Source organism: Gobio gobio (assembly GCF_949357685.1).
Source record: "Gobio gobio genome assembly, chromosome: 25".
NCBI lineage: Eukaryota > Metazoa > Chordata > Actinopteri > Cypriniformes > Gobionidae > Gobio > Gobio gobio.
The window spans coordinates 27620482-27643200 of NC_137121.1; the positions used below are offsets into that span (position 1 = coordinate 27620482).

Here is a 22719-nt window from a genome sequence, read left to right on the forward strand (position 1 = left end):
TCCAAGAACACAGCACCTTATGCACCCCAGTCCCAGACCATCCCCTCAGCGCCCACCTTCCCCACCAGCCACAAGGGTACCCCCTTCCGGTCATAGCCGGCCACGCCCTTCTTCCCCACTATTCTCCTCCAGGGGTATGTCATCTCAGCCACCTCCCCCTCCACCACCACCTCCTCCACCACCACCACCTCCTCCTCCACCACCTCCTCCACCCTTGCACATGGAGGACAAGTATTATGCAGGGCCATCCAACTATCCTCGCTCCCCGAGCTTGTCTGAACAAGGGAGCAGGTTCGGGGACAATGGTTACCGGCAGAGAGGGGGCTTTCACTCCAGCACACCCAGTGATCTCTCACGCCCACCCAGCCCGAAGGTTGACCGCAACTTGACGGTTAGCATAGTTAACATTTTTATTAGTGTGAGAGTTGATTTATGTATGTTGTATAGGGATGGGACCTTTCAAATTGATTTCATGATACATAGTATTGCTATCTTCACTGAAATGGTGAGATTGTTGCATCTGCAACACTGAGCAGAAACCCATAGGGATCCTGTGCAGTGACAGCAGTGGTAATTCTGTTTGCCATTTCCAATTGTTTTGGAAATTTAGATGCTTGTTTTTGTGTGTGTGTGTGTGTGTGTGTCAGGAACTGGCAGCAGGCGAAGCTTATAGGCGCCGTTGCACTGTGACCCCCAAAAATTTAACTTAGAATCAATTCAGAATCGCAATGCATGCATGCCTTGAGTGTGTTGTGTTGTTTTGTAGATGAGAATACCTATTTTTAATTTCTTATTAAAGATGTTTGTTAGGATACATTTGGGGCATGTTGTTTGGTTTGACGACCTTGCAGTACCAGTAGTTTCTATCATTGCTAGACTGTTGAAAACCTTATCCTTGTGGTGCAGGTGATGAGAAACACATCTCATGCTAGCAGGATATCCATCTCTAATAATCCACTGGTGAGTCCTTAGTTTGTGAATTATACATGTTGCACTGGACCTTCCGTTCTTAGCACAAATCAGTCTTGTCAAGCTTGTGTAACAAATCTAATGCAAACTGGCATCTCTTTACAGCGGAAATAGTTGTCCAACAGTTCTCCATGCCAAGATGTTTCAAGAGTTTTCCTGCTGTTGTAACAACACCGTTTTGAAATGAATATAGTTTCCACAAATCCTAATAGGGGATTTTATGAAACCGTAACTCTTTGCATTATATAAACGTATATACCTCTTTTTTATTTGTGAAGTAGTGACATTTAAAAAGCCATTTCACAAAAGCGTCAATACTCTAGAAAGACAGAGGCTGACATTTTGCATGATATATAGCCAGCAAGCAATTTTGCTTTTAAAAGAAGTCTAATAGCAGTCCAAACACAGGGCTAAAACATAGCCCAAGAATAGACTAGTCATCAATTTCAAAGAAATTAAACCAAACACCTTGTAATCACTGTGGACTTTGCTTACATAATGGAATATCATGCATCTCACGAGTTGTTTTGGCAAAATTTTAAATTCAAGGTTATTTTGGCTAGAAGTGGGTTACACATAGCCGGACTATTTCAGGTCTATAGTTAACCGAGATGGTAAAATGACAGTTATTGCTTGCTGGGATATATGTACTAAATTAAGTGTTCATACAATATTTTGTGTTGTGTGATTCATGATTGAATAACTCTTGAAGGTATATCACACCCTGACCTTAAGTTTGTGTCCCTTACTGCTAACCTCTGCATAGCGAATAGCCCCCAGCCCTCCAACCCAGCGGAGACAGATCAACCCTGTTATGTCAAAACCTGTCATGCTACCAAGTCAGTCCTCACACAGACCCACACTTCGCTCTGAAACCATGGTAAGACAGGAAGAACCCGTGTGTGTATGTGCGATGATGATGGCGGTGAGGAGGATGATGGTGATGATGCATGCATAAGCTACTGGATCTTTACGACTTTTACTCATTGGTTTGATTGTTGCACCAATTGCTATTTGACTCTGATTATAATTTGAGTTTTTCAAACTCAAGGAGGACTAGCTAGATGCAGGTTTTACTGATTGCACTAAATGAGTAGACCGAAAGAGAAGAACAGAAGGGGAGAGTGGTGAAAAGAGAGATTCTTTTTCCATTTGTTTCCAGAATTAAAATGTCTTTGATTGATCAACATGACAAACCTAGACATGCTGTCCCTGTCATCCATCAGACACTTAGTCCTATTTCATCAGATCACAAAGGAAGTTAATCACTTTGCCCTGTCCTTGTGCCTCCTTAATTTAAATGAATGGGTGCTTGCCAACTCTGTAGTTATTTTAAGAGGGTAAGAAGGTCAAGAGAGGACAATACTTAGCTGCCTTGAGGTGTCTATTCAGTCTTTCTTTATTATTGTTAAAGCTGTTTGCTATAATGCATAAGCCTAATTATCTATCTTGTTCACTCGTATCTAAAGAACCAGGTGTCATTTCTCTCAAATGATCCAGTACCTTATAGCCTCACCATCATTGCTGTTCTGTATTTAATGGATTATCAGCTCAGTCAAGCAGTGAGTGTCATTGTAAATCTCACAGACGCCTGAATTCATAGATAATAGTTAATAAGTCTATTTGTATGGCTGAGGTAAACATTATTTGGCACGTAATGAGATTGTGAAAGCATTTAGTCTGTGTTATTTTGAGGTGTCACAATTATGTTTGTTTCAGCCCCCAGAGATGCTCAAACGGATGGTCACGTACAACACGTCCTTTAAATCAAGCAAGAAACAAGTAACTGTCAACATTACTTTGCGTTACACCGCTCCCCTATCTCTCTCTCTCCCTCTCTCTCTCACACTCAAAACTGAGGTCCTTGAGTGAAGTCTCTGCTGTCTGAGTGTATACATCTGCATGTGAAGAGTATACGACATTTCTAACAGTATTTCCCTGGGGGATACTGGTGAAATGTGTCCGATCGAGCTGATTTAAAACTAGTTTTGTTTCCTTGACAATAATTAAAGGTGTCATATCATGAGGAATACTTGCTGTAAAAACAAAACATTTGTGTGATTGAACCAAAGTGCAGTTGTTTATTTGTAAATGGGTGTTAACATAGACTTCTTAAAGGCACAGCAGCAAAGATGCATTAAAAAAATCATGACTGTTTTGGTGTATTAAATTATATGAAAATACATTATATGACCCCTTTAAGGTCTGAATTATTTTGTTAGGTAAATGTCTTCTGCATTTTTTGTGTTACACATGCATGTTATGAATATCTCTTAAAATACTCAAGGACATCTGGGGCCGTATTCATAAAACATTTTATCTTAGCACTAAGAGTTCTCCTAAATAGCAGTAAAAGTTCTTAGCTAAGAGTATTTTCTTAAAACCTATTCATAAGTTGCTGAGAGCAACTTTTATTAAAGAACAGAAAGAAGTCTTAAAGGGATAGTTCACCCAAAAACTAAATGTTTATGTTTATCTGCTTACCCCCAGGGCATCCAAGATGTAGGTGTCTTTGTTTCTTCAGTAGAACACATGAAGATTTTTAACTCCAACCGTTGCAGTGTGATAGTCGTATAATGCATGTCAATGGGGATATTTTATTTTAGTATGAGAGCAATGAGAGTAAAAACACAGACATACGAATCCTTATTAAACCATGCGGCTTGTGGCGACACATTGATGTCTTAAGACACGAAACGATCGGTTTCTGAACAGAACAGTTCAGAACTGGACAGTATTTATGTTATTTTTTTACCTCTTATCAGACAAATGTCATCTAATATTCCCAGCGCCATAACTTCCGGCGAATAAGGTCAAAATACTAGCGCGATCAAAGATATATATGCGTAGATACCTCATTCGACCGATTCACACAGGCACTAATGAGGAATCTATGTATATATCTATGATCGCGCCTGCATTTTGCATGTATTTTGACCTTATTCGCCAGAAGTGATGGTGCGGGCACGGCTGATGCAGAGCCACAGAAAAAAATGAATTGCATTTTTAAATATGGAAATTTTTCTTACTCAAACGCATCGATTCGCTTCAGAAGGCCTTTATTAACACCCCGGAGCCGCATGGAGCACATTATTTGACGGACAGGTGTATTTTTTATGGACTTCTAAAACAGAGCAACTATTACTGCTATTATAAGGCTGGGATTAGCCAGAACATTTTTAATATAACTATAACTATTTTATTCGTCTGAAAGAAGAATGTCATATACACCTGGATGACTTGAGGGTGAGTAAATCATGCGCTAATTTTCATTTTTGGATGAACTATCCCTTTAAGCTAAGAGAAAGGGCAGGGTTGACCTTGTTGCTATGGATGATGTCATCACGCTTACTAACTATGCCCACAGTGATTGGCTGATGGGGGAGGAGTCTCAGTCAGTGATATAAATTTTGTAGAACGTATCATGTTGCCATATTCGAAATAAAGATTTTAAAATAAAAATGTTGCCATATTCAAATAAAGATAAAAAAAAGAATGTTGCCATATTCAAATAAACATTTTAAAAAGTAGCTTAGTGTCACTAATTAAACATGTGTTCAGCTAATTGTCATCCTCTCGATAGAGATTGCAGAATTCAAGCGACAAATTATGTTTTGTAAACACAGTTCGGGAGAGCACTATCTAATTTAATCAGCTCGAGAGACATACAGTATACACAGCCGAATCACCTAGTTACCTCCACAGCTTTCTGCATCCCTCCACCACCTCGATTCCTCACTCTCGGCCAAGCCAGGGATTCAGGGGAGTAGGCATACTGTGGGTTTGTGCTCGGAGACCTGGCAAATAGGCTTATTTTACTCTTTTACTCTATCCGATCAGTTGTAAGTGTGAACTCGTGAAACAACTGCCACAGGTAAAAAGGGGAAGAAAGGTCCGCAACAGCCATTAGGATTGTTTGTGATTTGGTCTTAGTGACTTAGGAGTCCTCTTGACTACTCCTAACGTTTCACAGATTTAGGAGCTAGTTTTAGCGCTAAAAGGCTTTGTGAAATACTCTTAGGCAAAAATTTAGGAGTCCTAAAATTAGGACTGACACGGCCATTATTTTTAAGAGTTTCTCCTAAATCGGCAAGTTAGGAGCTACTTTTAGCCTTAAGTTGTTTTGTGAATACGGCCCCAGAAGTATGATAGCAAAATTACACCTTTTTTTCAGTTAAGACATTACATTTTCCCCTTTCCATGACACTGCACTGGTGGATTAACTCAAATATATCAGAATTCTGCTTCAGTCACACCTATATATATACAGTATATATATATATATATATATATATATATATCCCCATGCAATGATACCTCCATCTTGTTTGCTGTGAAAGCAGCCTTTTTTGTGGATCCACTGCACAAATGGCAAAATATTAGAGTGAATATGCACCAAATGACATCTCTGTGTGCGTTTTACATTTTTTTTACGAGGAAGAGCCTCACCAGAGGTCTGTGTGTTTCCATTTTGTTGGTTCAGTGGGTGGTAGACCTTGATTGATTATTTGTTTTTGTGGAAGGCAAGGGGTTTTAAGTGTGTTGTGGTTGTGAGAGACCCTTATTGTCTACCTTAAACACCATTGCAGATGATTGTCTATTGACACCATCCAACTTGAAAGCTACCAATGGATCCAACAAAACAAATGCATCCTTTCTCAGTATTGATATGTGTTTTTGAAATTAGTTTTTGTGAGTTAAGAATGAGTTAAGACATATAGAGTGCACTTTTTAAGATCAGATGCTTTTTATAGATTGATTTAGTGTTCATGCCAAACTACTGAGTCATGACTTTAAACACTGATCTGGAAGAGCAAACTGAACCTGCCATTGATTGGATTAAAGGTGACAATTATCCAGATATATAGTGTTCATTTGTCTTTTCTTGAAAATAATTTAGCAATGCATTTGTTTCTGCTTAAATTATGTCCATAGCTTGAACCTCACATCTTTACAGACTATACTATACTGTCTGTTTTTCCTTTTTTTCCCTTCTTCAGGCTTTTCAGAAATACGTGGATGATTTTGATCCATATTCCATGGTACTGTAACCCTTTGAATTAACAGTTCTATCTGTACCCTTTTTATATTTTATAACACAGATATGCCACACTCCCTGAGTGTTATATTACTTTTAACATCTTTGCTCAAACTGTGTGTTTTAACAGTTCACCGCTGAGCAGATAGCAGGCAGAGATGTGCGACTTTTGAGAATTAAGAAGGTAATTAAGGAAATAAGAAAATAAGCAGAGATGTAAGCAATGGAAAATAAGAATTGGGAGATTTTTTGATTTTTTATTCTATTCACATTCTTCAGGAAGGAAAGCTTGATCTGTCCATAGAGGGAGGGATCGACTCCCCATTGGGAAAGATTGTGGTGTCGTCTATCTACGAGGGAGGTGCAGCAGATAAACATGGTAAGTCATACCAAAATAGCATGTTTCCATATCATAGAGATTTGGTGGTTGGTTCTTTTGACTTCAGGCTTTGGCAAAAACCTTAGCAACTGCACAACAACACTCAAAATCTAGTTTAGCTCTCTAAAATAATTTGTGATATTGATTATATTGACCTGTAATAGTGTCTTAACCCTCATCCTTCCCTTGCATTTTGTAACAAATCCTTCCCTTGCAGGTCAAAATGACCCGAATCCTAAAATTATACTTTTTTTTTTGTTGGTCCAAAAAGCTTATCTCATTTTATTTTGATAATATTTTTTTCTATTTTTTATTTGATTTACCTTTTAAATTACTAGATTTTATCAATATATAATAAATAAATAATTTAAGCACATTCTTCACATTCTTTCAACTTAAATTCAAAATAACTCAATTTCATGCATAACCCTTTTAATTCAGCTCAAAATATCTTAAATTGGGTGTCTTTTTTCGACCTCTTGTGGAAAAATAATAATATATCATGATATTTCATGACTCTTGACATGGAGACATTATAAAATAATTTTTGGTAAAGTTTTAGTAAAGTTTTAATAAAGTAAAGTTTCTTTGGTAGCATTTACATTTTTTTCTATGTGTACTGAAGCATTCCTCGCATTCCATTCATTCCATTGGGGATCAAATTGACCCACGAGGGAAGGATTTTGTGTGTGTGTGTGTGTATGTGTGTGTGTGTGTGTGTGTGTGTGTGTGTGTGTGTGTGTGTGTGTGTGTGTGTGTGTGTGTGTGTGTGTGTGTGTGTGTGTGTGTGTGTGTGTGTGTGTGTGTGTGTGTGTATTTGTGGTTCAAGTGCGACAAAAGTCTTAGGATCTTGGACCACTCCGATGACCACTCAATTTAAAAAAAAAAGTTTCGGGTCAAAATGACCCGAGGGAAGGATGTGACCCTGGACCACAAAACCAGTCATAAGGGTCAATTTTTTTACATTTAGATTTATACATCATCCGAAAGCTGAATAAAGGTTTGTTAGGATAGGACATTGTTTGGCCAAGATACAACTTGAAAATCTAGAATCTGAGGGTGCAAAAAAATCTAAATATTGAGAAAATCGCCTTTAAAGTTGTCCAAATGAAGTCCTTAGCAATGCATATTACTAATAATAATACTTTTTTTATATATATATTTACGGTAGGAGATTTACAAAATTTCTTCATGGAACATGATCTTAATATCGTTACTTAATATCCTAATGATTTTTGTCATAAAAGAAAAATCCATAATTTTGACCAAAATATACCCATACGACTTATGACTGGTTTTGTGCTCCAGGGTCACATATTACTGTTAATTCTCCATGGTTTTGTCAATGTTATCCCAGGTGGAGTTGTGTCGGGTGACGAGATCATGGCTGTGAATGGAAAGATCCTGATAGATGTGACTCTAGCTGAAGGACAGACCTCAATGGCTCAGGCCTGGAACAGTGGAGGGGTACGGTCCTCGTTACAATAAAACAGCCAATGAAAACCTATGAATTTCATCATATGAATTAAATTGTATGAATTTGTCAAAACTGAATAGATACAAAAAAATTGTGAGATTGGCATGGAAGAGTATAGAGATTAACTGAAATGTAGTGATTTATTCATTTCATTTTCGTTTCGTCAACAAAACTGAATCTTATTAGTGTTGCCCTAGAAATGAATAATTTCAGAGCACAATGAGGTGAATAGCACAGTGTGGAATCTCTAAGGTTTCATTGCACAATTACAGTTATTATGGTAATTTAACGTAAATGCTGCTTTAAACCAATTCTGCAGAATTACATAGATTTCCCTCAACAATTGTAATACAAATAGTATGGTTGTAGGTATGCATAACAACCTATGCTATTAGAAATGGGTTTTATTTTTCCTGTGAGACACATATCACTAGAACGCGCACATGGTCTGTTACTGTAATGATTTTTTCAGCAAGCATCATCAAATATAGATGAAGAGTTGAAGCAGAATGTATCAAGAACATTGTGCCAATGTGCTTGTCAAAAATCAAGATAGTGGGGATTTAAGTAGGCTAATGTTATTCACAGTTAATCCATTTCATTGCAAATGAAACGTGTAGGAGGAAAAATCACTGACGGCAAGGTGTGCTAGAATTGATCTGACTCTTACAAAACACTTCCATCCTTTTGTTCATGTGCATGTGCTTGACATTTTGCATGCAGGACTGGATTGACCTGGTCATTGCGGTGTCTCCACCGAAGGAATACGAAGATGAAGTGTACGTATAGTTGCATTCTTTCTCATAATACAATGACAGCTCCATTGCCCTCTAAATTAAATTCCCTTAAATATAGTATTATGCATTATGTGGTCTATTTCCATTGTGCCCAATGAAAAAAGCAATCAGTTGGGTAAAGGTCTCTCAGTGGTGAAGCTTTCATCTGCTGTATGTCTTCAGCCCTAAAGCAGCATCAGTCAGACCCATTGCAAAGAAAAAGGTATTCCAAGGCAGTGCCCCTGTGTACAGACAGGGCTACGTCCTTCAGATGAGGACCCCCCATCCCCCAACCTGATCGGCCACTAGCCCAGTGGTAAACCCACCCCCCAAATCCACCCATACCATTCTGCAGTGTGCATCATGTACATGTGACAATCTCTTTGTCAATCTGAAAGCCCACCCAGATCTTTTCATTTGGGGATTCAGTGTGATAAAAATTAAATAATGCAATATACAGTACTCTGTTGTTCACAAAGCTGCGCAGTCGTTCTGATTGATGTTGTTCAAAGGGACTGTTACATGTCATGACTTATGCATTGATTGTTGCAGTTTTGATCTGTTCTTTTTTCTACTGCATGTTACTGTAAATGTCTATAGCACGATTGTCCGTGAAATTATGAAAAGATATTGCCATTGGTTCCCTTTCGAGGGAACTCGCACTGCATCGGGACGACGCTTTGGGGATGCTCCCTTAGCATCAGCGAATCTGAAACCAGAATGCCAACTAGGCCAATCCGATTGGCGTGCGTGATGACGTCATTGTGACGGCATACCCGGAAGTATAAAAGGGGAGCTGGAACGTAATGGCGGTAGTTATTGCTCTTCAGCAAGCGCTATCTGTCAAACTGTCTGTCTATTTACTGTTGTATGTCAGTGAAAGTGTGTGATTGAAATGAAGTGTGAAAAAGTGAGAGAGTTCAAGCAGTGTGTGCATCCTTGCCCTCGCTACATGTCGGGCTCGGATACACACCTGCTGTGTGTGCACTGCCTGGGCGTTCAGCATGCTCGAGCGGCTCTCGAGGGAGCCGCTTGTGAGCATTATGAAAGCTGACGCTCAGAGTGCTCCGCTCTCGGCGTGAGCCCCGTGGATCGGTCCCGCATCCGCCGAGGCGGTGCGGCGAGGCTGGTCATGGGGCTCACGGATGGACTGTCAGCGGGACTGGGACTGCTGAGGCATTTTCCCAGTCTTTATCTGACAGTTCAGATGTTCTCCTTCCCCGTGTGGAAGCCCGCGCTGCGGCTTCTTCCCCCGGGGCGGAGGACGCGATGTGTGAGAGGTCTGATTCTGAGGAATTAGACGTACTCAGCATCGAGGCAGTCAAAGTCATAAGCACTTCTTAAATATGCAAGATTCCATCCACGCGATTGCTGGAAAAAAAAAAAAAAAAAAAGAAAAAAAAGGCAGCGCGCAGGTTATGGGTCTGCAATTAATGTGAACACACGCGATCGGTGTGCATGAGATACTGGTTGGCTTAACGGACGAGTCCGTATAGTAAAATAAATCAGTATTTGTCTGATATGGCTGCATTTAAGTCTGAGGATTTAAATGAGATATTATCTGACTCTGAGGAGTTAGATATTCAGTCATTTCAGACCATGTTTCACTGTATTGTGTGACACTGTTTGGCTTTTTTCTCGAGGGATGAAAGCCAATTGTATTATGACGGCTTGAACCACGTTGCTGAGGCAACGCGGGGTCTATGAGTCCGTATAAATACAAATAAAACAGTGTCGTCTGATTAATTACGGCTACATTTAATTCTAAGGAATTAAAATTAAATATAATCTAACTTTGAGGAGTTAGATATTCAGCCTATCATTCAGACTATGTTTCACCTTATTGTGGCTGCATTTAATTCTGAGGAATTAAATTAAAATATTATCTGACTTTGAGGAGTTAGATATATTTTTTATTCAGCCTATTATTCAGATCAGGTTGCACGGGTTTGGTGATTATGATGGCATTTAATTCCGAGGAATTGAGTGTCATGTTATCCGACTTTGATAAGTTGGATACTTTAATTCTGTCACCCAAGCGTGTTTAACTTGTGAACTGGATATTCATCTAAGATGGAGCCCTCCTGAAGTTGATGTCGTTCTCGCCGCCTTGTGGCCTGCGGGACACATCAGTTTCAGGCAATTGCTAATCGCAGTGTCCGCTCTAGGGTTGTGGCCCTGTTGAGCTGCTCCCTTAGATGAGGCCCCCTGCTGGCCAGCCCCCTCTCCCGGGTAGGAGCGATCGAGGTCGCCTCCCCTGTGGAGTTTTCGGGAATCGATGCTGTGTTCCCGCCGTCTAGTACGCTTCGGGCCACATCGTTTCCCCGTGCACGCGTGCTGCACCAGCCGCCTCTAGCAAGACTTGCGGTGGTCCAGCAAACGCGTACGCACACCGAAAATCTTCCTCGATTTCGCCCTGCCGGTAAGCCGCTTCAGGGGGTCGGGGAGGAGGCTCGGTTGACACCCGAGACCGGCCTCGAGAGGCTGGTTCCCTTAGCAGATTATCTCGGCGCATGGTTATGCCTCCGAATATATCAGCTTGGGGCCTGCGACTGTAGGAAGGGGCATACAGACTGCAGTCCGGTTACCTTCCCCTGAAGTTCAGTGGGGTGGTCTGGACGGCAGTGGTCCCTGGGCAGGTTCGGGTAATGGAACAGGAAGTTCACTCCCTGTTGGTAAGGAGGCCACAGAATGTGCTCCTCCGCCAGACAGGGAGTCCGGGTTCTACAGCCAGTACTTCATAGTTCCTAAGAGGGATGGCGAGTTGCATCCAACTTTAGACCGGAGGTACTTGAATCGTTCTCTGAGGAGATTCAGATTCAAGATGCTTAGCATTTCCTCCATTGTGATTCAGATCCAGTCTGAGGACTGGTCTGTCACGATGGGTCTGAAGAGGACGCATACTTCCCTGTATCCATCCTTCTGTGTCACAGGAAGTTCCTGAGGTTCGCTTTTTGGGGCAAAGCGTACCAATATCGGGTTCTTCCAGGCGGCCTGGTCTCTAAAATGAAGCTAGGCCACAGCATCACTGTGAAGCAGTTTAAGGCTGCTGGGGCTCATTGCGGCTGCGTCCAACAGAATATCTCTTGGCCTGCTGCATGAGACCCTTACAGTGGTAGCTGGGAATCAAGGGGTTTTCCTCGGGGGGGAAAACCATTCTGTATGATCAGGGTAACGCGCAGATGCCTTCGTTCCCTAGTCATATGGAAGAAACCTTGGTTTCTGTCCCAGGGGCCAGTGTTGGGAGCGTTCTGTTGCCGGTAATCCGTTTCAACAGGCGCCTCCCTCACTGGCTGGGACGTGGTTATGGGAAGTAAACCAGGTGGCTTTCCTTGAGGGGAAATCCATTCTGTATGATCAGGGTAACGCGCAGATGCCTTCGTTCCCTAGTCATATGGAAGAAACCTTGGTTTCTGTCCCAAGGGCCAGTGTTGGGAGCGTTCTGTTGCCGGGAATCCGTTTCAACAGATGCCTCCCTCACTGGCTGTGACGTGGTCATGGCGGCCGCTTTGCGAGAGGTCTGTGGGAGACCAGGCATTTCTCCTGGCACATCTACTGCCTGGAAATGCTGGCGGTCTACAAAGCTCTGAGGAGCTTTTTCCCGGACCTCCGCGGCCACCATGTACTGATACGGAGGTAAACCAGGTGGCTTTCCTTGAGGGGAAATCCATTCTGTATGATCAGGGTAACGCGCAGTGGCCTTCGTTCCCTAGTCATATGGAAGAAACCTTGGTTTCTGTCCCAAGGGCCAGTGTTGGGAGCGTCCTGTTGCCGGAAATCCGTTTCAACAGACGCCTCCCTCACTGGTTGGGGCACGGCAGGGGGGTTTGAGGTTGTGCCCTCTTTGCAGACTGGCGCATCACATCCTCCTGTGGTCCCAAGGGAAACTGTTGTCCATCAGGGCAATGTATGTCCCGGGGGTCCAAAATCAGGGAGCAGACATCCTGTCGAGGCAGGGGCTGAGGCCCGGGGAGTGGCGACTCCACCCAGAGGTGGTGGAGGCCATATGCAAGAGGTTCGGCCCAGTGGAAGTGGATCTGTTTGCGTCTCGAGAGACGTCCCACTGTCCACTGTGGTTTTCCCTCACGCATCCAGCTCTGCTGGGGCTGGATGCCATGGTGCAGACGTGGCCGAGGCTGCGTCTGTACGCATTTCCCCCGATTGCTCTGCTCCCGGGAGTCCTGGAAAGGGTCCGTCGACAGGGGGTCAGTCTACTTCTGGTAGCACCCCGTTGGCCGACTCGAGTTTGGTTCTCGGATATCATAGCTCTGCTAGCAGGTCAGCCGTGGGAGATTCCTCTGAGGAGGGATCTCCTATCTCAGGCGGCGGGTACGATATTTTACCCCCGCCCGGAGATTTGGAACCTGTGGGTCTGGCCCCTGAGGGGACCAGGTTCATAGAGGCTGGCCTATCGGCAGACGTGATAGAGACCTTACTCAGCTCCAGGGCTCTGTCTACGAGGAGACTGTACAGCTTCAAGTGGAATGTATTTTCCACTTGGTGCAGAGAACGTGAGGTGGACCCAGTTAACTGCCCAGTGGCTTCAGTGCTGGAGTTCCTCCAAGATCGTTTCTCTGCAGGGCTTACCCCGTCCACACTCAAGGTGTACGTGGCTGCCATTGCGGCTTTCCACACTCCTTTGGGTGATGGGCCTCTGGGTAGGCACCAGCTGGTTGTACAATTCCTCCGTGGGGCTCGGAGGATGAGGCCTGCGGCTCGGTCCAGAGTTCCAACCTGGGACCTGGCAGTGGTTCTCGAAGGATTGGCTGAGGCCCCCTTCGAACCATTGGAGTCGGCTGGACCAAAGGATCTGACCCTTAAGGTGGCTTTTCTCCTTGCCATTACCTCTCTCAGGAGAGTGGGAGATCTCCAGGCCTTGGCGGTAACGCCGACCTGCCTGGAGTTTGCCCCGGGAGGAGTAAAAGCCATCTTACACCCTAGGCCGGGCTACGTGCCTAAGGTGCCATCAAGGGTGGTCAGGTCATTGGTCCTGCAGGCATTTCATCCTCCGCCTCATGTGACGGCGGAAGAGGGGAGACTTCACCTACTCTGCCCGGTTAGGGCGCTCAGAGTTTATTTGGCGAAGTCTGCACAGTGGAGGAGATCACAACAACTGTTGGTGTGTTTTGGCTCACCTAAGAAGGGATTGCCTGCGTCTACTCAGATAATCAGTAATTGGATTGTCCAGGCGATTACCATGGCCTATCAGGTGCGCAGTTTGCCTTCACCTGTGGCCGTGAGGGCTCATTCCACCAGAGGCATGGCCTCTTCGGTGGCCCTTCTTTCTGGGGTCCCCTTGCAGGATATCTGCGAGGCGGCCGGGTGGGCTACCCCACACACTTTTATCAGGTTTTATAGCCTGGATCTCCCTACGACGCCTGGTGCTAGGGTGCTCCAGTCCTAGCTGTGCCCGGTTTCCGGCTTCACACTAGGGCAGGCGCTACCCTTCGGTGTGGCCTAGTGGGTACTCGTTCCCCAAAGCGTCGTCCCGATGCAGTGCGAGTTCCCTCGAAAGGGAACTGCTCGGGTTATGTATATAACCCTTGTTCCCTGAGAAGGGGAACGAGCACTGCATCCCGACGCCACACCTCGGCGCGCCTGGAGCGCATGCTTCAGAGCAATTACTACCGCCATTACGTTCCAGCTCCCCTTTTATACTTCCGGGTATGCCGTCACAATGACGTCATCACGCACGCCAATCGGATTGGCCTAGTTGGCATTCTGGTTTCAGATTCGCTGATGCTAAGGGAGCATCCCCAAAGCGTCGTCCCGATGCAGTGCTCGTTCCCCTTCTCAGGGAACAAGGGTTATATACATAACCCGAGCAGTTCACTTGGAGTCAAAAACCTATAGACGGGTGCAAAATTTGTGCTTGAAAGCAATTATATTTACACTACCAGGAATGGCCCGCTGTTTGCAACAGATAGTAAATGTGCCTTTTGACTTTTTTTCACAATGCCTTTTTGCACATATTGTGTATCTATTCAGTGACATTATCTGTCATTTTTATATAGATTTCATATATAGAATGTATAGTCTTCGCTTTAAAATTCCTTTTCCTTGCTAAGAGTGCAACCTTTTTTCTTCACCCCTCGTGTGGATGTGAGATATAAACTGTTCCCTCAGAAGGGGAACGAGACACTGTGTCATGGAGTTGACACTATGGGAATACTCCTCTTGATTGGCTACTGAAGTAAGGAGATCTCACAGGCTCGCCAGCAGAGTATATACTGTAAGGGCACCTAGAAAGAACGTCATCAGCTTCAATTTTCTGAAGGATGATGTAAAGGCATGCTGAAAGTATGGCAACGCGACTCAGTATCTCGTTCCCCTTCTCAGAGATCCGGGGTTAACCCAATGTTTCCTTTCAAAGTGGAACTCAACACTCTGTCATGGAGTTGATGCTATGGGAATGAAATACCCACTACACCATACTGCCCAAATGCCTGATCACTGTGCTGTGAAATCACCAGCGAGCTAAGCCTCAAGTCTTTTTGGCACACCTATTTTTGGACAGTTTATCCCATTCTTCTTTGCAAGACCTCTCAAGCTCCATCAGATTGAATGGGGAGCGTCTGTGCACAGCCATTTTCAGATCTCTCCAGAGATGTACAATTGGGTTCAAGTCTGGGCTCTGTCTGGGCCACTCAAGGACTTTCACAGAGTTGTCCCGTAGCCACTCCTTTGTTATCTTGGCTGTGTGGCTTAGGGTTGTTGTCCTGTTGGAAGATGAACCTTCGCCCCAGTCTGAGATCCAGAGCGCTCTGGAGCAGGTTTTCATCAAGGATGTCTCTGTTCATTGCTGCATTCATCTTTACCTCTATCCTGACTAGTCTCCCAGTTCCTGCTGCTGAAAACATCCCCAAAGCATGATGCTGCCACCACCACGCTTCACTGTAGGGAATGGGATGGTATTGGCCAGGTGATGAGCGGTGCCTGGTTTCCTCCAGACATGACGCTTGCTTCAATCTTTCAAGGCCACTGTGCTCATGGGACCTTCAATGCTGCAGAACATTTTCTGAACCCTTCCCCAGATCTGTGCCTAGATACAATCCTGTCTCTGAGGTCTACAGACAATTCCTTGGACTTCATTGCTTGGTTTGTGCTCTGGCATGCACTGTTAACTGTAGGACATTATAAAAACAGGTGTGTGCCTTTCCAAATCATGTCCAATCAACTGAATTTACCACAGGTGGACTCCAATTAAGTTGTAGAAACATCTAAAGGATGATCAGTGGAAACAGGAGGCACCTGAGCTCAAATTTGAGTGCCTTGGCAAAGGCTGTGAATACTTATGTACATGTGAACTTCTTTCACGTTGTCATAATGGGGTATTGTTTGCAAAATTGAGGGAAAAAAGAATATATTTAATCCATTTTGGAATAAGGCTGTAACATAACAAAATGTGGATAAAGTGAAGTGAATACTTTCTGGATACACTGTATATTACCCGGTGGTAGAACTGACTAGGTAGATTGCAGGCTCACTGCACCTGCCACCAATAATGCAGGGCAGACTAGATGACTGCCCCCCGGAACCTCAGCCATTAGTTCCAGCCGGAGCAAGTATTAAGCATCCCATCTTAAGGACCGACAGAGGCCCCAGGAGAGAACACCTTTCTCTCAACTGCCTGCTCTACCAAGAAACCTGGCTAACAGCGCTCTCATACCACTCCCTCACAAGTAGCTCTTATCTTTAGAGGAGCTGGAGGATGGAGAGAAAACCACAAGGGATAGTGGGTTGACTCCTCGCAGGCAATCAAGTCCACTTTCGCCTGGCTGAACTTCTGCCATGTGGACTCCACTACTTGACGGTGGGTTTGGTCCATCATAGGTTTGGGAGAAAGTGTTTTAGTGCACAGGCCTCATCTCTAGGCAGTTGATGTACCAAACAGGGCCCTACCAAAGACCCAGAGTTGAAACAGCCTTCCATGATCGGTCCCCAGCCTGTAAGTGAGACGCTAATTTGCTCCTAGAGAGGGACCCAAAGTGAGAAACCAGGGATTGCTCCTGATAGAAAGGGCATAAAGCGACCCAGCGTGTGACCCTTACCATATACAGGGGTTTTCATAAGGGATGAAACCCTCGACTTTTGAGCCAGCACTGGAAGAGTCTCATGTGCAGCAAGCCCAATGAAATTACATTGGTGGCTGCAGCCTTAAGACATGTCAGATCCTGGCATTGACGGACGGAAGCTCCTGCCATAACATCAGACTGCCCCTACCATGGTGTGAATAGAATTTATTCGAGCCAGGGACAATTGTGCCCGCATCGTGGTCAAATCCTAAACCACCCTGAGAAACGTTCTCTTACATTGTGACATTGCTCTTCTTTAGATTTAGTGTAAAACCTAAATTCTATTTATGAGCAAGAATGACATCTCAATGTCAAACTACCAATGCTCGCATTCTGGTTAAAATAAGCCAGTCGTCGATGTAGTTTATCACCCGGATGCCCTGGAGTCGTAGAAAAGCCAGAGCTGTATCCATGCACTTGGTGAAGGTTAGGCCGAACACAAAGCAAGGTGAAACACAATCGGGGCATGGTGAAACACATCTCCTTAACTTTGACAGTTTTTTTCAACTCCTGTTCTAAAGACAGATAGACAAACAGTTTTGCACACACACCGACTGCCAAGCGGTTTCTATCAGCTGCTCTTGCACAGGTGATATTTATAGAATTGATTGTATAGTGTGTGTTGCGTCACTTGAAATTTGCCCTAGGCCAATATTTGTGGTTTGTACTACATGTGACTCAGACACCAACACACTCTGAGGGCGTTCCCATTGCATCAACACCAAGACATAGTGTTCTCTCGAAAGGGAACCCTCTTTGAAATATCTATCAGACTAATCTTGTTTTTATATTTTCTGTCACTCTTTTTACAGGACGTTTTTTTAAGACGGACCATAGGAGAAATCGATCGAGAGCCATTCCTTAGTAATTTTGCAGCAAGCTTGTAATTTAGTATATATGTTGTAAGTGAAGCAAATGCAATTATTCACATGATTTATAAATTAAACATCTGTACTAGAAATACACAACTTACTGTTTGGGCAATATTATGAAAAATAAATAGTATGCAAAACAATAAATATGCTTTAACAAAAAGGTGTTTTTGTGTATTATTTGTATGACTTCTGATTATTCGCAAATTAAGGGTGCTTTCACACTGGACCCTTTTCACATTTCTGGTTTTGGAACAAAGAAGTAAACTGTAGCAGGGTAAACTTCTATAGTAAATGTTAGACTAAATCTAATATAATTTCTATATAATTTGTTATCAAAATAAAAAAAAATTGATCTTGTCATGTGCTTCCTAGTCTTGTGTCATGTTGTCATTGGTTCATTGTCTTGATTGTTTACAGGTGTGTCTTGTTTAGTCATTAGTCCTTGGCTGAATCCAAAATCACCCCTTATACCTATAAATAGGGCACTATTTGAAGGGACAGCCATTTGTAGTGGTGTCCAAAACCATAGTGGACGTTATTAAGTGCACTCATTCAATCCCACATTGAACCGCAATAACGAGTGTACAGCCGATGTACACACAGCGGCTGTCCGAATTTGCTCTCTTCTTTTCATTCACTCCTTCAAGTGAACTGTATTAGATTAGATTAGATTAGATTAGATTAGATTAGATTAGATTAGATTAGATTAGATTAGATTAGATTAGATTCAACTTTATTGTCATTACACAAGTACAAGTACAAGGCAACGAAATGCAGTTTAGGTCTAACCAGAAGTGCAATAGCAGCAAGTGCAGGATATACAACGGTTGCATAAGTGCAGGACATGGATATGTACTGAATATATATATATATAAATATGTATAAATAGAGAGATGGTTATTTCTATAAACAGAACAGAATTTACAGGTGAATATGTACAGTGAGTAAATATACAGATGGCTATTACTATAAACAGAATTTACAGGTGAATATGTACTATGAATATAATATAATATAATATACAGATGGCTATTACTATAAACAGAATTTTACAGATAGAGGTATACAATGATATGTTAGGCTAAGATGAGGAATACAGCATTGGATTAAGGTAGTGCAATAAATTATGGACAGAAGCTATCCGAAAAAAAGAGTAAAAGTGCAGTGGAAAGTGGTTGCATATTACAGTTAGAAGTACAGTGCAAAATGCAAATGTAAACAGTAGGTACTGTAAATAACAGTCGGCAGTGCAAATGAGCATAATCCAGTTAAGGTATGGTAGTGCAAAATGCATAAGTAAACAGTTGTTACTGTAATAAACAGTCGGTAGTGCAAATAACAAAGTGAAGGCAGATGGGAGGTAGGAGAGTTAGCAGTATATGAGAGAAGTGGATCAACGGGGGTTTGAGTTCAGAAAAACTGTTCTTTAGTCTGCTGGTCCTGGTCCGGTGGCACCTGAAACGCCTGCCGGAGGGCAGGAGAGAAAACAGTCTGTGGGCTGGGTGCGAGGAGTCCTTGAGGATGCTGCGAGCTCGATGCACACAGCGTTTCCTCTGGATGTGCTCGATGGCAGGTAGTGGAGGCCCTGTGATGCGCTGGGCAGTTTTCACCACCCGCTGCAGTGCCTTGCGCTCCGCAACAGAGCACTTCCCATACCATACTGCCACACAGTTGGTCAGGATGCTTTCTATTGCGCAGCGATAGTAGTTCACCAAGATAGCCGAGGAGAGCTGATTCTTCCTCAGTGTCCTCAGGAAGAAGAGGCGCTGGTGAGCCTTCTTGACCAGGCTGGAGGTGTTGGTTGTCCACGACATGTCCGCCGAGATGTGGATCCCCAGGAAATTGAAACTGGAGACACGTTCAACAGCCATTCCATTGATGTGGATGGTGTCGTGTGTGCCTCTTGACTCCTTCCTGAAGTCCACGATGAGCTCCTTCGTTTTGGTGGTGTTGAGGAGCAGGTTATTTTCAGTGCACCATGTGGCCAGGTGCTGGATCTCCTCCCTATAGGCAGTCTCATCGTTGTTGCTGATGAGACCAATCACCGTAGTGTCGTCCGCAAACTTGACGATGGAATTAGATCCATACACAGGCTTGCAGTCAGAGGTGAAGAAGGAGTAGAGAAACGGGCTTAGCACACAGCCCTGTGGTACACCAGTGTTGAGTGTGATGGATGTGGAGCAGGTGAGTCCTGATCGAACATTCTGGGGTCTGTCTGCTAGGAAGCCCAAAATCTAGTTACACATTGAGGTGTTGATGCCCAGGTCTCCAAGTTTGGCTATTAACTTGGTTGGGATGACAGTGTTGAATGCTGAGCTGAAGTCAACAAACAGCATGCGTGCATAAGAGTTCTTATTGTCCAGATGAATGAGCACAGAGTGCAGTGCCATGAAAACAGCATCCTCTGTGCTCCTATTGCTGCGGTAGGCAAACTGGTGTGAGTCCAATGTGGATGGTAGAGAGTCTTTTAGGTGTTCCAGGACCAGCCGCTCAAAGCACTTCATAACCATGGGTGTGAGTTCTACAGGGCGGTAGTCATTAGGGCACCTCGGGTTAGAGTGTTTTGGCACTGGCACAATGGAAGTGCGTTTAAAGCATGATGATACAGCTGCTTGGGCAAGAGACAGGTTGAAAATGTCTGTAAAAACCCCAGCGAGCTGTTCCGCACATGCCCTGAGAACATGACCAGGGATGTTGTCTGGTCCAGCAGCCTTGTGCGCACTGATCCGGCTAAGTGCCTTGCAGACATCTGTGGAGGAGAGTGTGATTGGTGGGTGGTCATCTGAGGGTTTGAGCATGGTTGCAGTTTCTCTATTGTCTCTTTCAAAGCGAGCATAAAAGTAATTTAGCTTGTTCAGGAAGTTGACATCAGTGGCTGCGGGGGTGGAGTGGATGGGTTTGTAGTCACTGATGGCCTGAATGCCCTGCCACATGCGTCAAGGGTCAGAGTTGGAAAAGTGACCCTCTATCTTTAGCTTGTAGCAGTGCTTGGCCTGTTTGATGCCCCTCTTCAGGTTTGCTCTGGATGTGCTGTAGGCTTGTGCATCTCCTGATCTGAAGGCAGCGTTGCGTGACTTCAGCAGGAGTCGCACTTCCCTGTTCATCCACGGCTTCTGATTTGGGTATGTGGTGATCTGTTTCTGGGTTGTAACACTGTCAATGGTGGTATTGATATGACCCAATACAGAGGAGGTGTAGGAGTCAATGTCCGCGTGAGCGCCACTGGTGGCTTGAGAAGCAAACACACTCCAGTCTGTGTGTAAAAACCTTTCCTGGAGTGTTGAATCTGCTCCGGCAAGCCACACCTTGATGGTCTTCACTGATGGCTTCACACGGTTGATGAGGGGTGCATATTTGGGGGTGAGGAACAAAGAAAGGTGATCTGACTGTCCCAGGTGGGGGAGAGGTGTCACAACGTAAGCGCCAGCCATGTTTGTGTAAACATGGTCTAAGGTTTTGTTCCCTCTGGTGTGGCAGGAAACATGCTGGTGAAACTTGGGTAGCACTGACTTTAAGTTTGAATGATTAAAGTCACCAGCAACAATAAAAGCAGCTTCCGGGTGATCAGTCTGTTGTTTACTGATGGCTGCGTGAAGTTCTTTCATAGCAAGCTTGGCATCAGCATCCGGGGGAATATAGGCTGCAGTTATAATGGTGGAAGTGAACTCCCGCTGTAGATAAAACAGTCTACATTCAACCATGAGAAACTCAAGGTTAGCTGAACAATGACTCCCAACAATAGCAGAGTTTGTGCACCAAGCTTTGTTAATGTAAATGCACAATCCACCACCTCTGGTCTTACCGGAGCCATCTAATGTTCTATCCGCCCGGAGCGTGTGGCGTCCCGCTAGCTCAATAGCGGTGTCCGGTATTCCGCTGTTTAACCAGGTTTCCGTGAAGATTAGGACGTTACAGTTCAAAAGTTTCTTGCTGTGTGTGATGCTGAGTCGAATATCCTCCATTTTGTTCACTAGCGACCGTACATTGGCAAGGAAAATGCTGGGTAAAGAGAGCCGTTGTGTGGTGTTAGCCTTAGCTTAGCTCTCAGTCCTCCGCGCTTCCCCCGCCTTTGTTTACGGTCTCGATGCCGCCTGCGAGCACTTCCGCCCGGCCAGGTAGAGTGCATAGCCTCGGGTGTCCTAGCGATCTCAGGAAGGAGTCGAAGATTGTCCATAAAACTGTCGGAAATTCGCAAACCAATATCCAAAATCTCACCAGGGGTGTACGATGTTAAGGCACAACTGTTCTGCACGAACAGACCCGAGATGAGCAAGAAAAATACCGCAAAATTGCAGAATCTGGAGAGACCCAGAGCCTCGCGATCTACTCGCGCCGCCATCTTGGGATCCAATGATCCCAATATTAGTGGACTAAAGTAGGGAATAGTGAATGAGGGTTTAAGGGGGTGATTTGTGTATTTAAGCCCTCATGTTTGCCATGTTCCCTTGTCTAGCTTTGTTATGTAACCTGCTGTTGGTGAGTGTCTGTTCATGGTTCAAGTCAAGTCTGTTCATGTTTCAAGTCAAGTTAAGTTCAAGTCATTGTTTGTTTTGTATATGTTCATATTTAGAATTAAACTGCACTTGGGTTCCCTTTCAGTCGGTCACGTTCGACGTACGTCGGAACTGACCGACGAATTGGGATCTGATCTCAGAGACCAATCTACTTCGAGTGTATTAAAAACGAGCCAATGGAGATTGGCATGCGATCCACGCATTCCACGCACCGCCCCGCAGCGCGGGTATAAATAAGGAAGTGGAATGCTTGATCATTGCCTTTTTTTTCGGAGCCGAACAGCGTCATTGCTGTGTCTACGAAGAGTGTTATTCGAGTCTCGTGAGAAGGATTGCTGTTCCAGTGCGGGTGTGACGGCGCTTTTCAGCGGGTGGCCGCTTCAGAGGAGATAAAGAGCTGGTTTTGTTGGTTGGCTGGGCGTTTCCATTTCTGAGTGCTCACGCAGGCTTGCACTATCTGAACTGCGTGAGCCGCGGTCATCTCCCTGAGTGCTTCAGCACTGAAAGAGCGGTTTTCCTTTTCTAAAAGAGCAACACGGTTTGACCCTGCGTCTTTTTCAAGATGTCATTCAAACCGTGTGTTTCTGGATGCGGTTGTTTCCTGTCCTCATTTGAC

General features: G+C 44.2%; 1 protein-coding gene across 1 annotated transcript in view; it reads left to right on the forward strand.

The window, feature by feature from the left end:
• ush1c (Usher syndrome 1C) overlaps nucleotides 1-17741 on the forward strand; it is a 52266-nt gene extending 34525 nt beyond the window's left edge. Inside the window, exons 16-21 of the mRNA XM_079809857.1 lie at nucleotides 5970-6011; nucleotides 6138-6191; nucleotides 6287-6386; nucleotides 7744-7853; nucleotides 8587-8642; nucleotides 17527-17741. Of these exons, the coding sequence (XP_079665983.1) occupies nucleotides 5970-6011; nucleotides 6138-6191; nucleotides 6287-6386; nucleotides 7744-7853; nucleotides 8587-8642; nucleotides 17527-17539 (375 nt within the window). The 3' untranslated portion in view covers nucleotides 17540-17741. The remainder of the gene's footprint in view (nucleotides 1-5969; nucleotides 6012-6137; nucleotides 6192-6286; nucleotides 6387-7743; nucleotides 7854-8586; nucleotides 8643-17526) is intronic.
• Nucleotides 17742-22719: the final 4978 nt, after the last annotated feature.